Source organism: Pseudophryne corroboree, chromosome 6 (assembly GCF_028390025.1).
Source record: "Pseudophryne corroboree isolate aPseCor3 chromosome 6, aPseCor3.hap2, whole genome shotgun sequence".
In the NCBI taxonomy this organism is placed as follows: Eukaryota; Metazoa; Chordata; class Amphibia; order Anura; family Myobatrachidae; genus Pseudophryne; species Pseudophryne corroboree.
The window spans coordinates 814,464,326-814,481,228 of record NC_086449.1 but is presented as its reverse complement, the minus strand read 5'-3'; the positions used below and the strand labels follow the sequence as shown (position 1 = coordinate 814,481,228).

General features: G+C 44.5%; 2 protein-coding genes across 7 annotated transcripts in view; one reads left to right on the top strand and one right to left on the bottom strand.

Annotated features, from left to right (window-relative positions):
• LOC134933701 (aldo-keto reductase family 1 member D1-like) overlaps positions 1–10,939 on the top strand; it is a 72,868-nt gene extending 61,929 nt beyond the window's left edge. Inside the window, exons 2-9 of the mRNA XM_063929092.1 lie at positions 501–668; positions 2,216–2,332; positions 3,686–3,763; positions 4,183–4,305; positions 5,240–5,349; positions 6,466–6,631; positions 7,621–7,703; positions 8,349–10,939. Of these exons, the coding sequence (XP_063785162.1) occupies positions 501–668; positions 2,216–2,332; positions 3,686–3,763; positions 4,183–4,305; positions 5,240–5,349; positions 6,466–6,631; positions 7,621–7,703; positions 8,349–8,391 (888 nt within the window). The 3' untranslated portion in view covers positions 8,392–10,939. The remainder of the gene's footprint in view (positions 1–500; positions 669–2,215; positions 2,333–3,685; positions 3,764–4,182; positions 4,306–5,239; positions 5,350–6,465; positions 6,632–7,620; positions 7,704–8,348) is intronic.
• LOC134933699 (aldo-keto reductase family 1 member C1-like) overlaps positions 7,583–16,903 on the bottom strand; it is a 145,775-nt gene continuing 136,454 nt past the window's right edge. For all 6 annotated transcript variants that reach the window (XM_063929084.1, XM_063929087.1, XM_063929088.1 and 3 more), the window contains 2 exons: positions 11,446–11,528; positions 7,583–8,453 (listed from right to left, as the gene is read on the bottom strand). In XM_063929084.1, coding sequence (XP_063785154.1) covers positions 8,411–8,453; positions 11,446–11,528 — 126 coding nt within the window. In that variant the 3' untranslated portion in view covers positions 7,583–8,410. The remainder of the gene's footprint in view (positions 8,454–11,445; positions 11,529–16,903) is intronic.

The following is a 16,903-nucleotide window of genomic DNA, read 5'->3' as shown; positions in this document are numbered from 1 at the left end:
GGAAGAGTGAACCTGTATGAAAAGTGGCTCAGCCCAGTGGGTGGTTTCCTCCAATCCCCTGTAGGCAGTGGGTTCACAGTTATTTATATAGCGCACACATATTCCGCAGCACTTTACAGAGGATATTTGGCCATTCACATCAGTCCCTGCCCCAGTGGAGCTTACAATCTACATTCCCCACCACACGTACACACACATATACACTAGAGTTAATTTTTGTTATAAGCCAATAAACCTACCAGTATATGTTTGGTTTGTTTGAGGAAATCGGAGTCCCCAGAGGAAACCCACACAAGGAAGGGCGGAGTACTGTATATAAACTCCGCACAGGGCCTTTTGTGGGAATAGAAGCCAAGACCTCAGTACTGTGAGTTCATGGCAGGTAAAGTATTCACAATGAAGGCGGAACCTGACTTTTTTAGGGTTGTTTTATATGGGGTTTTTTTTTATATATTTACTGATTGTTTTTGTTTTAAACACCTCTGTTTTGTATCTTGTAGACCCCTAAAGGAACCTGTCTGGAATCTGTAAAACTGGCCATAGACATTGGCTACCGTCACATCGATGGGGCCTTCGTATATTATAACGAGCATGAGGTGGGAGAGGCCATCAGGGAGAAGATTGCAGAGGGGAAAGTGAAACGAGAAGATATCTTCTACTGTGGGAAAGTAAGTGGACCACATAAAGCTCACATCTACCATTTTGTCGAGACCACAATCCAGGTGTACACTATGGAGGCGGCCATTTTGTTTGCTGAGAATCATGTCATCATGCTGGCCAGAGAATTACTAGGTTGCATTCACATGAGTATTGGTTGACCCCATACAATGGATCTTTCTGCTGACCATAGAGACCACAAATGCAACTTACTACCTTCAAACGACCTCTCTTTTTACACCCGTTCTACCTCTCCCACCTTCTTTCTAAGGGGGTAATTCAGACCTGATTGCTAGGCAGTGATTTTTGCTGCCCTGCGATCAGATAGTCGCCGCCTACAGGGGGAGGGAGAATTCGCTGTGCAAGTGTGCGATCGCATGTGTAGCAGAGCTGCACAAACTGATTTTGCCCAGGACTTACTCTGCTGCTGCGATTGTTTCCTTCTGATCGGGGTCGGAACTGACGTCAGACACCCTCCCTGAAAACGCCTGATCCCATCTGCGTTTTTCCAGACACTTATGTAAAACGGTCAGTTTCCACCCACAAACGGCCTCTTCCTGGCAATTACCTTGCGACCGCCCGTGCGATCGCTTTTTTCGCACCATCCCGTCGCTAGTCGCCGATACCAGGTGCTGCAGTCCGTCACGGCTGCGCATTGCGGTGCATGCGCAGTTCAGATCTGATCGCCTGCAGTGCGAAAACGCACAGCCGCGATCAGGTCTGAATTACCCCCAAAATTGTCGCTCTTCTGGCCCCTATGTAGAGAACTAAATGAATAACCAGAATAAATGACACAAAGCATTTAGGCACGTTAACCTTACTTTCCATTACTGGTTTCTGGAAAAGGCCACCATGCTAAATTTCAGTAAGTACCGCCTTGCTTGCCTGTCAAATTAATATAAATCTAGAACTCACCAGCCGCTGTATTTACCGTAGGCCAGATTGTTGGCCACATCCTTGCAAGCCTTCTCCATGCGTATAATTCAATGTGACACTGATGATCTAAACTGGTGATTTCATATATCTCCAAATTAATAGTAACGTTTAAAAATAAAATAAGTAGCGTTGTCCTTGGCCATAACGCCCCTGTCCCCCAGGAATTACTCCTGCTATTTGGAACTTGAGAAAACCTTTCAGTAAACGGATGAGTAACTGAATATTCTCCTGGCAGATAGCTCTGTGTTGTGACCTCTCCCAAGATTAGAGAACACAACCCGTTTCTGGTTGGAAGGACTCCTGGTCCTAGGAAGCTGTGGCAGATCCTCCTCTATTTCCAGGAAACTTAGGGGCCTACCAGACACCTCTTGGCCCCATCGCCTGGCTCCCATCCACAGACACAAATAGCCGAGAGGTTTCTAAAAGTTCTTCCAAAACATTTCCCCTTTCACTTATGAAATGTGCATTGGAACCTGCGTGATGTAGACCACCAACAGTTATTCAATTGTCCGAATAAAGTTTGATTAAAAATATTGTGGGGGGAAAAACAGATATTTATTCGATTTGTGAAACATTATTCACTGATGATTTATTGTTTTGTGTTGTTTTTCCCTGTTCCTAGCTGTGGAACACGTGCCACCCACCGGAACTGGTCAGACCAACGTTGGAGAAGACCTTGAAAACATTAGGGCTGGATTATGTGGATTTGTATATAGTAGAGCTGCCGATGGCCTTTAAGGTAAAGAGCTTTAAGAGATCTACACTGCTATGATGTGTGTCTGTCTATCTTACGGGACAAACAAAAACCCACAAATTCTGACAAACTCCAAGCATTGATTAGGCATGAATTGGCGGCCAGCAGTCAGTATGTAGTCCAGAAGTTGATTGACAGCATGCCAGGGCAAATTGCAGAGGTCTTGAAAAAGAAGGGTCAACACTGCAAATATTGACTGTGCATAAATTGAATGTAATTGTCAATAAAAGTCTTTGACACTTATGAAATGCTTGTAATGTTACTTCAGTATACCATAGTAACTTCTGACAAAAAGGTCTAAAAACACTGAAGCAGAAAACTTTGTTAAAACCAATACTTTTGTTATTCTCAAAACTTTTGGCCACGGTTGTATGGATACGCTATCTGATGGGTTTCAGCTTGTCAGATAAAATATCAGACATTTTACCTCAGTTTATGCCCAGCCTTGGCTTTGTAGTGTCAGCCTCCCCCAGCCTATAAGACTCTACAGTGACCGTCACCTGTCACACAATGTTTCTGCTACTCTCGTATGGCGGTACGGGATCCAGGAGGAACGTGTAAACAGATACCCTTATTCCTGTAGGCCATCTGGTACTTTGACATCATTTGGTATCAAATAATATTCCGCTCTTTTTTTTTCTTCTGCTATACATTGTGGTCCTGCTGCAGCTCTGAATGCGCGCCTGTTTGCGGAGCATTTCTTGCGTGTTTTCGCTCTGGAAATAAGTGCATGCAGGCACGGGCTCTGCGGAATCCCCCCCTCATTACTTATGTCAGAAGAGGTGTGACTGGATTGGAGCGAGGCGGTCTGACATAGTCCACGTAGAGTGAGGTCGTGTAGACGGCACGGCGGGCTGTGTAGAGTTGGACATAAGCGCCTGTTGTCTGGTGTAACAAGTGCAGGTAGTAAGGCGCAGGTACAAGTGCGCACAAATGATGTGAATGCGCACCACACCAAGCGCACACCTGGGGGTAGGGCATGCCGCTATATGCGTCCAGCTCTGCATGCCCCATACACATAGCTCAGGAGTAACATACGGCCCATTTCCAGCCAGCTCTGCCCCCTGCTGATCACTCCAGGCAACAGTTAGAGCTAGGTTATCTGTACTAATCCTTCTAGTGCCCCCTAGAACCTTGGGGCCTAGCACAGCTGTTCCCTAGTCCCCCCCTGTTGCCAGTCCTGGTTGTTGGATGGGTTATAACCAATGGAGACACTATATTAGACATTAACCATGTGCATGTCATTCCATTTACCTACCTTAAATTAAATGTGTCATGGGGCCCATTTTTGGAAAATAATCCATATGCACTAATATGACTGTTTGTTCTCTCTTGCAGCCGGGGGATGAAATCTACCCGCGAGATGAAAACGGGAAGTTCCTTTACCACAAGACGGATCTCTGCGCTACTTGGGAGGTGAGAGAATGAGGAAAGCTATGTGAACAGTGATGTTAGTAATGCAGTATCGGTGTGTGAATGGTTTAGTACCGCCGTACAGTTTATATGGCGGCTGATTTCTGTTGTTAAGTAGAACCCGGTTTCAGATATATTTAACCTAGTTTTGCTGCTGGAATATGATTTGATTGGTGAGTCTGATACTCGGCTAAGGCCCGTCCTAAAGTGTGATAACGGCTTTGGAGGTTTTTTCCGCCCTCTGGAATGGCAGGCGTGCCGCAGTCTGTACATTGTAATTAGTCCTGCTTTCACGTGACCGGTTTGCTATTGACAGGCCTATGAATAACCATTAGTACATAGACCATGATGTAAAGATTAGCGCAGGGCGGAAACGTTTTGGTCGGTACGGGTTGGTAAAGACGTGTCTTTCTGTACTGTAGGCTTTGGAGGAATGTAAGGACGCCGGCCTAGTGAAATCTTTGGGGGTCTCCAATTTCAACCGCCGGCAGCTGGAACTGATTCTGAACAAGCCTGGACTGAAACACAAGCCCACCAGCAACCAGGTAAGACCGTGGTGAAATCACTATGGGGACCTATATAGTCATTATACCTTAATATGGACGCGTTACACAGACAGAAACACTCGTTAAGTAACGGACTATTCAGTATTGTTCTTTTTATTCAGCAAACCCAAAAATTTTCTCTGCGTGCTGGAACTGACTCCATCTTCGTATGGCGTTACTTTCCGATGACTCATTTCTTCCAATTAGAAGGGGTTTTGGCGTACAAAGAGGGTTCCAAACGATCCCTCCTCCTCCAACGGCCCTCTCTGAGCGCATGTGTGAACTCGGCACGCACACCTATACTGCCTATCAGTGTGAGCGATAAGAATCGCAGCACATGTGTCGGAACCGGAGCAATACTGAATTACCTGACTTAAATATTCAGCCCTGCAGCATGTGGCAGATAATATACTTAATTAGCAGGGGACTATTATAATAAATAAGATTCTATTGTGAGCTAAAGAAAAAAAAGGCGTGCCTTGGACAGATCACTGCAAGGGGGGGAATTACATTTATTTATCTACCTGATGCTGGTTGTAATATGATGTATTTGGCGTGAAAGCGGCTACCTGAAGGCGTGACATCCACTCAACCTCACATAGGAGGCATTGAAAGGTCCACATCACTTATGTCAGATGTGATTATTTACATTTATATTTAATTTGAGCAGAAATCTACAGTTCATTAAATTACTGTATAAGCTGTAAATCTCAGTACTGCTGTTGCTTATTCAGTACTGTACTCAACTTCACTTTTCAGCCATCTTGTGTGCATGAGACTACAGCCAATCATTGCACTAGGAGCCAGTGACATCACTTTGGGCCTCACGACAAGTGAATTTAAATGACACATATTGGTTTACCCCCCTTACAATAGCTGCTGGAACTGGTCTACTGTAGACTGTACTTCACTTACAATACCTTTGTCGGCGCAGGTGGAATGCCATCCCTATTTCACCCAGCCTAAGTTACTGGAGTTCTGCCGGAAACACGAAATTGTCATCGTGGGCTACAGTCCGATCGGGACCTGTCGCGATGAATCATGGTGAGTAATTATTACCATCCGCTTTAAATCAGATATAGACATGTTACAGACGTCATAGGAGTTTATCAAAAGCATTAATGTGTTACTTATTTGGCAATTTTTTTTTAGTGTATAATTTTAATTGCGTTTATGAAGGCTCATTAATGGCGACACGCAACTGTTTATCAATACATCCCAATATATACTTGTGGTCCACGATGGAGGGGAGCTGAGGATAGCGGGGAGGGAGGTGTGTTAAACGTTTTCTCCTTGTGTTGGCAGCTCAGGTCGAATCCAGTGGACGCATGGACAAAAATGTCTGCACTTGTGCAAAATATATATTTATTTTATTACAGTACGTGCCGTTTGCATATGGCAGCGCACAGCCCCATCTTGTGGTTGTGAGCGGTCATTGCCTTTCACTTGTTCTTTTTTTTAATTACGTTCCAGAAATGCATCACCTGGCAATTTATTTATTTATTTATTTATTACCAGTTATTTATATAGCGCACACATATTCCGCAGCGCTTTACAGAGAGAACATTTGGCCATTTACATCAGTCCCTGCCCCAGTGGAGCTTACACTCTATATTCCCTATCACATGTACACACACACACATTCACGCTAAGGTGAATTTTGTTGGGAGCCAATTAACCTACCAGTATATTTTTGGATTGTGAGAGGAAATCGGAGAACCCAGAGGAAACCCACGCAAGTACGGGGAGAATATACAAACTCCACACAGTTGAGCCACGGTGGGAATTGAACCCATGACCTCAGTGCTGTAAGGCAGTAATGCTAACCATTACACCATCCGTGCTGACAATCTGGATTGGCTTTATTCTCTAAGTGAATCTCACACCTTTGTGTTTTCTGCAATTCATTTTCACCAACTAATAATAAAATTATTGTGAAATTGTTAACTTTTCCATTTCACTGTGGTATGAAAATAAGTATATGAAACGTGTTCGTAGCTCATCTGCTTGCTATTTGACATGTATAAGATGAGTCAATAAAACTATATGCTCACTAGGTATGCTTCTAAATGGTTTAATAAGGATATACTGTAGAATGTATATGGAATTGTAATATACCAGAATATGTAATGAAGGGAATTGTGATTTTCCTTCTTTTAGGGTGAATGTGTCCTCCCCACCTCTTCTGAAGGATCCTATCTTGAATGCCATTGGCAAAAAGTACGGCAAGACATCAGCGCAGGTTGCCCTGCGTTTCAACTGCCAGAGAGGGGTTGTGGTCATTCCTAAAAGCTTTAATCCAGAACGGATCAGAGAGAACTTCCAGGTAGGAGAACACAATTTGTAATGAAAGATGAGATGGAAGCAAAACTATTTTGCTCCTGTATGTTGCAGTTGATATTTAATAAATATATAATAAAACTGACTGCTGATAAAAATGATGTCATCACATTAGAATGTAATGACAGTTGGTATGAACTCTGACCCCTCCCACCAGTGTCAGTGGTGCACAGGGGAGAGAGAGTAGGGGCGGGGATAGAGGGAGACAGTAGGGGAGGGAGTAGAGGTGAATCTGCACATCTACATATTAACAACAGAACGTAACACGTAAGGCTTCTGTCAGTCTGATGCAGATAAATATGGTGTCGGACACAACTCTATATAAAACCAAGTTCATACATTCAGTTTAAGTGAAAGGAAATCCATACAACACTTATTTTGTCTTAATTAAAATAGTTATAGTATGCAGTATACAGTTTTCTAGATTCATTTGGAATAAGATTTTGCCTAAAATTGTTGGTTAAATCCTCAGAAACACACTGTCAGCAAATACATTGTGTATCAGTGGCCTTCTTGTTTGCGCCATAAAAATAAACTGGGGATTGCAGGGAATGTTTCTGTGATTACAGATTTTGGTTCACAGCATATTTGTGAAATTGCAGTCACCGTGGGATTCTGGAGTTTTAACAGGTGATTGCAGGCAGAAGTCCTAATACACTGTCAGGAGCTATTTCAGAACATTAAAGCACAGATCATAGTGATTTTATTTAGGCAAAACCATTTCTGAGTGTAGTTGCCTCTTAATTGCTCTTATACAATGCTTTCTCATGTCATGCAAAATCACTGTACTGCATAGTGTTGCTTTATATCAGTTACGAATATTGAGGCATCAAAACATGTGGCTAACATTACTGTTGTGTGTGCTTTATGTCATACAAACTGTTGTGACGGAAGATTGCTTTTTTTCCATTGCAACGGAAGAATTGAACCTCGGAAGTAAATGCAAATCTTTATTTTATTTTCCTGTAAATGCAGATTTTTGACTTTTCTCTGACGGATAAGGAGATGAAGGAGATTGAAGCTTTGAACAAAAACATTCGCTACGTGGAGCTGTTGATGTGAGTATAACAGACTAGCCAGGGAGAGGGGGGATCTGCCAAAAGTCTCTGAATATATATTGACATACAGTATTATACGCCTCACATAGGGGTCTATTCAGTTCCTGTTGGAATATCCGATAATTTGAAAAAACTTCACTTTTCGCCATTTTTAGGGTGAATTTCGATTCACCCTATTCAATCTAAGTGCCATTTTTTAGACTTGTCGGAAATCCAGACATGTCAAAAAACAGGTGGATTGGCGAATTTACTGCCTATCCACCTGTTTTTGCGAATTTGGGTGCTTTTTCAACAGTTTTTTGTTCCATTTTCGCCCATGCCAATTGAAATTTAAAAGAAGTCAGATTGGCATGTCGAAAACGGGGCAAAAGAATGGGGAAAACGCCCGCAAATTGAATAATGAACTGTAGGATGCTCTCCTTCGGAGAGGAGCCATCAGGAATTGCATAGACTCCATAATGAATAAATATTATACAAATATGAAGAATTTTATATACTTATTTAATGTGGTGCATAGAAAGCATTAGCATTAGTGTAATTACTATATGTTTATAACTCATGGCAATGATAAATACTGAAGATACTTTGCAGCGGTGGAACGCGTAGGACAGAGAAGGAGTCCTGATAATAGTGTGTGTTATTTAGGTGGAGCGACCATCCAGAATATCCCTTCAAGGACGAGTACTGAGCGCAGACGCGTTCCACATCTAGGACATGGTGTGATATTGTAGCTGAGGGTGACCGTCCCACCTACATAAAAAGACAAGGACAAATCAGGAAAAGGCATCACCTCTGTTCCGCCAGACTTGTGACCGGCTCTTTCTGCACTGAAGGACTTTGACAGCTGTTTTATATCCGATACAATTGTATTTACAACTGAGCTGTTCTATTTTTTTTTATATATATTTCACTTTTTGATGCAATATTTCTTCCAACCTGTTGTTTCTTGCTTCCATCTCTCACTTTGTAAAATAACTAGTTTATCCGGGGCCGGAGCTGACTGGTTATATACGTAACTGTAGTGTATATGGAAGAATATACTGAATAGTGGTATGGATTGGGTAAATGTAGACTTCTATAATCAAATTTGGGGCCGGATGTACTAAGGCTGTGGACTATATTCCGCCAAACATCGCAATGAAACTAATCGCATATTTACTGACATATGTGATTAGTAACGCAAAGGACAGCTCTTCCGTAAAGAGCTGCCCTTTGCAAAGCCAGGAATGTGGTTTGGACCCAAGAGGGCCTCTGCGAATGTGCGGTGAACCGCGTCGGCTGCGGAAAGGTTACTGGATCCCTCTCAGGAAGAAGCCCATAGGATTCTATTGGGTATGCTGGGAAGGATCCGTATCGGATCCCTCAAGAAGATTGGGAAAAGAAGCCCATAGGCTTCTCCCTCCGCATCAGATACCTGGAGTCCCACTGCGGTAAAACCCCCCGTAAAACAAGGTTTTTACCGCATTTTTCCTTTAGTACATCGCGCCCTAGGTATGGTTTAATAGATCTACATAAAAAAGGCCTACAGTCAATAGGTTGACCCCAAATGGTCGACGGAGTCAGAAGGTGAACAGGAAAAAGGTAGACAGTAGAAAAGGTCAACGGGTACAAAAGGTTGACATGGAAATGGTCGACACAGAAAAGGTTGACGCAATTTTTTTTTTTAAATTGTTCTTCTTCCCACACAAGAAACTCCCATTAGTGTACTGTGTCCCCTCACGTGGCTCGCTTGGCTTGTCACACTTCCGACAGGTTACTATTCCCAGTTGTAGTCCACGTGGGTTGTAAAGGATGAAAAAGTTGAAAAATATTTAACCCCCCCCCCCCCCCCCCAAGAAAATTGTGTTAACCTATGTCATGTCGATCTTTTGATCACCACGACCTCTTGAACATATCAACTTAATGCATGTTGACCTTTTCACTGTTGACCTATCAACCGGTCACATATAACAATAGTGTCCCGGCAGTGCCTTTAGTTTAATGGCTGCTATTATCGCACATCATTATAACAGCTGATATACAGTACGTGTCACATATATCTGTATCACAGTATTCATGCCCTGCCAGTGCCTTATACTATGTGTTGTTGTTATTATCACATACCTTTATAACAGCATACACTGTACGTTATCGGTATTCGATGTCGCACAATGCACTATTCCCGTCAGCTCCTCAGCTTACCGGCTACTTATGTTCATAATGACAATTATACTTGGGGAAGTGGTAATAGTCATTATCAGTCATCATTCTGGTTCTTCCGTTACACAGCATTTGGCGTATTCCGTAGCTACAGACCGAAACCGTTTCTGCCGATCAGTCTCCCCAACCGAACCTGCCGGAACTTCCCCAGGAACGTTCCAGCACTTGTCAAGTGCTGGTGACATATTAGCGCAAAATGGAAATACAAGGGGTTCCCCAAAATGGTGCAATCCCTTTAAGGGGTACTGATCACGTACTTACAGGGGAATTAGTAATTATTTTACTGAGGGGGGGGGAGAGGAGGAGGAAGGTTTTTTGGGCCAATGTGTTTGGGTATGTAGTTTACTCAGAACTAGGGAGATGTCTCGCGCCTCAGTCATGTTACTAGTTTGCTAGCACTAGTAAGTACATAGGGGGTAATTCCAAGTTGATCGCAGCAGGAATTCTGTTAGCAATTGGGCAAAACCATGTGCACTGCAGGGGAGGCAGATATAACATGTGCAGAGAGAGTTAGATTTGGGTGTGGTGAGTTCAATCTGCAATCTAAATTGCAGTGTATAAATAAAGCAGCCAGTATTTCCCCTGCACAGAAATAAAATAACCCACCCAAATCTAACTCTCTCTGCAAATGTTATATCTGCCCCCCCTGCAGTGCACATGGTTTTGCCCAACTGCTAAAAAATTTCCTGCTGCGATCAACTTGGAATTACCCCCGTAGTCTATATTTCCGTTAATGTTGGTTCAGCAACCAAAGTGGCTGCCAACAATGTGACAAGATGGCGCCGGCACTGTGACAGGATGATAAGGGATGTTCGTGTAATAAAGATGGGTTATTATCATTGATAAAAAAAAAATTACATGCTGCCTTTTCTATTTCTTCCTCATCACTAAACATCGTTCCTCTCTCGGAACAGAATTTCTCCATGATTTCACTTTTTTTACAATTGTTTTTTTATTTTTTTAACTTTTTAAAGTATTTTACATTGTACCGCAGTCACAACCTACAAATATTAAATAAAAACTAGTTTCTTGGTAAATTCGGCATTTCATTATGTGTCGTGTTCTCAAACGTGCGTTGGCGATGGCCGCAGACGCTCCTGAAAACAAATCTTACGCAGGTTCGCTCATCCCCCAATAAATACTGAAATAATTTGCACGCTACTGTTATTAACTCTCTGTTGCCTTTTCATAGCAAGGTATACGAGCATTAAAGCAGTTTCTAACCTATCTACATGTGAGCTGTAAATGTCCCCGGGTGGGATTGTTAGTTTTGAAAAGATGATTGTCTCATGAGCAAATGAAATACATCAGACCATCAATATCAAATGACTGTATCTTATCTGATTCTTCTTCCCTCCTGTTAATGTTACATCCTGACCACATCTGAACTCGGACTGTGATTTATTACGTCAGGACGACTCAAAAAAGTTTATAAAAGTGCTGGGTTCTAGGCAAGAGCATATGTTGCTCAATGAATGAAGACCTAATGTGCCCTGTTTTGTTGATACGCGTTTCACCACCTGGCACTCATTTGTCTACTTACATTGTGTATTTGTAGTAGCGGAGGTTTCTGTTGAGATTGTCGATGGCTTTCATTTCTTCCGGGCTGAGATTGAAGTCGAAAACCTGATAAGATATAAAAAAAAAATAAAAAAATGGGAAGGTAAAGAATATATACTTGGCCACACAAGTATATATTCTAGGTCAGGCCTGGCCAACCTGTGGCTCTCCAGCTGTTGTGAAACTACAAATCCCAGCATGCCCTGCCACAGTTTTGTTATTAGGGAATGCTAAAACTGTGGCAGTGCATGCTGGGACGTGTAGTTCCACAACAGCTAGAGAGCCACAGGTTGGCCAGGCCTGTTCTAGGTTAAAGAGTTAATGCATTTAGGAGGACATTTACTAAGCAGTGATAAGAGCGGAGAAGTGAGCTGTGGAGAAGTTGCCCCATCAACCAATCAGCAGCTCTGTATAATTTTATAGTATGCAAATTATAGATGTTACCTCAGCGCTGATTGGTTGCCATGGGCAACTTCTCCACTGGCTCACTTCTACGCTCTTATCACTGCTTAGTAAATGTCCCCATTAGTCATAAGCAAATTTATTCACCGTGGCTAACAATGGTTAGTTTGAAACAAAACAAATAAGAAATATGTCCGCACTGGGGTTTAGCCATATTGTACAACTTTCTGTCACTCCTCTCCTATTCCCGGTCCCATATAAGAATTAAGCATACTAAAAGTTTTGGTAAGCGGGATATGTGCAATGTAGCAAATATGGGTCAGATGTATTAACCTGGAGAAGGGATAAAATAGGATTTTAATTACCTACCGGTAAATCCTTTTCTCATAGTCCATAAGGTATAATGGGGAATCTAGTTCAATGGGGTATAGACGGGGTCCAAAGAAGCCAGTGCACTTTAAATTTTCTTCACTGGGTGTGCTGGCTCCTCCCCTCTATGCCCCCTCCCACAGGCAGTTATAGGTAAAAATGTGCCCGAAGGAGAAAGGACATATATGAGAGAAGGAAATATGTCAACAAAAAGTGGTGAGATTTAGAAACCAGCACACCACGAACATACAACGACCGGCAATGACTGGAAACAACAACAACAACAGCTGAACAGGTAACTACATAAAAGAGAACCTGCATAAAAGTCCATGCACTGAGACAGGCACCCAATATCCCTTATGGACTACGAGAAAAGGATTTACCGGTAGGTAATTAAAATCCTATTTTCTCTAGCATCCATAAAGGATATTGGGGGAATCTAGTACGATGGGGACGTCCCAAAGCTTCCAGATCGGGCGGGAACGTGCGGAGACTGCTGCAGCACCGCCTGCCCAAACTGGGTATCCTCTTCGGCCAGGGTATCAAACTTGTAGAACTTCACAAAGGTGTTCTTCCCCGACCAAGTAGCAGCTCAGCAAAGTTGGAAGGCCGAGACACTACGGGCAGCTGCCCGGGAAGATCCCACAGATCTAGTAGAGTGGGCCATCAGAGACTTAGGAACAGGTAAGGCTGCCGACACATAGGCCTGTTGGATAGTAAGCCTAATCCAACGAGCAATGAGCTGCTTTGTAGCAGGACAACCCTTTTTCTGCGCATCATAGAGCACGAACAAGGAATCCGTCTTTCTGATCCAAACCGTTCTCTTGACTTAGATCTTCAAGGCTAGCACCACGTCCAATGCCTTCGGAGGAGCAGAAGTGCCAGAATTGGACGGAATCACAAGAGGCTGATTCAAGTGAAACGTGGAGATAACCTTCGGCAGTAACTGCTGTCTAGTCCGGAGCTACGCTCTGTCCTCATAAAAGACCAAATATGGACTTTTACACGACAAGGCCCCCAATTCTGAGACACGTTGAGCAGAAGTAACATCACCATCTTCCACGTGAGGTACTTGTCTTCTACCGTCATCAAAGGTTCAAACCAGGAGGACTGTAGAAATTCCAACATCACATTCAGATCCCAGGCGGCACAAAGGGAGGCTGTATGTGGAGTACCCCTTGCAAGAAGGTCTGAACTTCTGGCAACACTGCCAATTTCTTCTGGAAGAAAATGGAGAGGGCTGAAATCTGAACCTTAATGGAACCCAGACGTAAGCCCTTATCCACATCAGCCTGCAGAAAATGTAAAAAATGTCCTCTGTGGAACTCTGCAAGTGGATATGTGCGTTCCTCGCACCAGGAGACAAATCTCCAGATATGATGAAAGTGTTTTGATGTCACAGGTTTCTGGCCTGAACCACGGCAACAATAACCATTTTGCAAAGGCCCTTGTGACCTAGGATTTTCCGCTCAACCTCCATGCCATCAAACAAAGTCACTGTAAGTCCGGGAAGACGAATGGTCCTTGTTGAAGAAGATGGCTTCTTAGTGGTAGGGTCTTCGACGGACATTCCCAGAAGATCCATGTACCACGCTCTCCGAGGCCAATCCAGGCAATCAGAATTGGCTGGACTCTTTGATTCCTGATTTGCTTTAGCACCCTTGGGAGCAATGGAATCGGAAGAAACAGGTAGACCAGCCGGTAAGGCCAAGACGACGTCAGTGCATCCACTGCCCTCGTCTGAGGGTTCCTGGTTCATGAGCAATACCAGGGAAGTTTCTTGTTGAGTCGAGAAGCCATCATGTCGATGTGCGGGCAGCCCCACCAATTGATGACCTGCTGGAACACCTGCTGGTGAAGTCCCCAATCACCCGGGTGGAGATCGTGACGACTTAGAAAGTCTGCTTCCCAGTTGTCGACACCCGGCATGAAGATTGCTGATATTGCTTTTGCATTTCCTTCCGCCCAGAGGAGTATCTTTGACACCTCTCTCATGCAGGCTCTGCTTTTTGTCCCTCCTTGTCGATTGATATACGCTACTGGTGTGGTGTTGTTCGACTGTACATGGATCGTGTGATCCTTGAGCAGAGGAGAGGCCTGAAGCATTGCATTGTAGATTGCCCGAAGTTCCAGAATGTTGATTCGAAGGAGGCTTTCGAGGGTTGACCACCTGCCTTGGAAGTGCGCCCCTTGGGTGACAGCTCCCCATCCTCGTAGACTCGCATCTGTCGTGAGGAGGGTCCAATCCTGAATACTGAAACTCCGGCCGTTTAGTAGATTGGAGGACTGCAGCCACCACAGGATAGAAAACCTGGCCTGAGGTGACAGCCGTATTATCCGGTGCATCTGAAGATGTGATCTGGACCACATACTCAGGAGATCCAAATGAAATGTCCTGGCATGGAACCTTCCATACTGGATTGCCTCGTATGAGGTGACCACGTTTCCCAACAATCCTATGCAAGGATGGATGGATATTCGAGTAGGCTGGAGAACCATGCGGACCATCTCCTGAAGTGCTCTCACTGTGTCCCCAGGGAGGAACACCTTCCAGATCACAGTATCCAGCAACAGTCCCAGGAACAGGAGCTGTTGAGTCAGCTCCAGGTGCAACTTCTGTAACTTGAGGATCCAACCATAGTGTGACAGAAGTTGGATAGTGCGGTCTAAATGGAGCAATAACAGCTCCCGGTCTTCCAGGCCTGCAAGCACTGCTTGCAAGTATTCCACCTGGAACTTGAAAACCTTTTGGCAATGGTTCAAGGATGTTAGCTCCAAATTGGGCCTTACCGAACCGTCCTGTGTCGGTACCATGAACAATTTGGAGTAGTAACCCTTTCTCTGTTGTTGCAGTGGTACAGGAACAATGACTGGAGACTGGACCAATGACTGGAGACTGGACCAATGTTTGGATGATATGTTGCCGCGTAACACGCGTATCCCCCACAGCTGGTAAGCGTGATTTGAAAAATCGTTGGGGAGGAGCGCAGTCGAATTTTAGCTCGTAGCCCTTAGAGATGAGGTCTTTTACCCAGGTATCCTGGCAGGAGCTCTCCCAGATGCGGCTGAAGTGATGCAGTCGAGCTCCCACTTAGAAATCCCCACGGGGTGGGTGGGCACCGTCATGCCGAGGCTTTTGTGGAAGCTGAACTTGTGCTCTCCAGAGAACCTGTGACAGCTGGGTTTCCTGTCTCCTCTCTGGTGCCTCTAGTCGCAGTGGAGGCACTTCTGGCCCTAGAACGAAATCTGTTAGACCGAAAGGATTGAACAGACGGCCCCGGGTAGGATTCTGTGTCCGCTATCCACTGATGCAACCACATGGCCCTGCGCGCCGACACTGCCATGGCAGAAGTCCTTGCATTAATATTGCCCATCTCCTTGAGTGAGTCACACAGGACGCGTGCAGTAACCTGAATGTGCTTCAGGAGAGTCGCCGTAGTTACCAGAGACATATCCCCGGAGAGGCCCTCCTGAATCTGAGTAGCCCACATATGAATGGCATGGGTCATCTAGCAACCCGCTATGACTGGCCTTTGCGATACACCTGCTGCTGTGTAGATAGACTTTAGTGTAATCTCTATTTTTCTGTCCCCAGGGTCCTTTATGGTAAAGGAGCCCAGGGCAGGCAGCACTGCCTTTTTTTGACAGTCGAGAGACTGATACGTCAACCCCTGGACACTTGGTATTTTTTGTCTGGATTTTTCCAGGCTAACTTAAATAGGTCATCTAACTCTGCAGAATTAGGAAAAGTGACATTAGGCTTGTTTTGTGTAAAGAAAAACAACTGCTGTGACGCAGCGTCCTCTAGATGGAGCTTTAACACGTCCCGTATAGCCAGAATGAGGGGTTCAATACCCTGAGCAGAATTAGGATCTCCATTAACGGGATCCAGGTCATCCCCATCCTCCTGTATATCCTCATCTGTATCAGAGAGTAGTGCAGGTAACCCAGGTTTCTGTGAACCTGTATGAGAGAGCTGGGGCTGTGCATCTGCCCTAGCAGCTAAAGCTGAAGCAGCTTATTGGGGGTAATTCTGAGTTGATCGCAGCAGGATCTTTGTTAGCAGTTAGGCAAAGCCATGTGCACTGCAGGTGGGGCAGATATAACATGTGCAGAGAGAGTTAGATTTGGATGTGGTGTGTTCAATCTGCAATCTAAATTGCAGTGTAAAAATAAAGCAGCCAGTATTTACCCTGCACAGAAACAAAATAAGCCACCCAAATCTAACTCTCTCTGCACATGTTATATCTGTCTCCCCTGCAGTGCACATTGGTGGTCATTCTGAGTTGATCGCTCGCTGCCGTTTTTAGCAGAATTGCGATCAGGCTAAAAACCGGCAGTTCTGCGCATGCGTATGGGCCGCAGGGCGCACGCGCTAAGTAATTTCACACAAAACTATGCAATTTTACACAGGTCCGAGCGACGCTTTTCAGTCGCTCTGCTGATCGGTGAGTGATTGACAGGAAGTGGGTGTTTCTGGGTGGTAACTGACCGTTTTCCGGGAGTGTGCTAAAAAACGCAGGCGTGCCAGGCAAAAACGCAGGAGTGGCTGGAGAAACGGGGGAGTGGCTGGCCGAACGCAGGGCGTGTTTGTGACGTCAAATCAGGAACTAAACTGACTGCAGTCATTGCAATCTAGGAGTAGGTCTGGAGCTAATCAGAAACGGCAT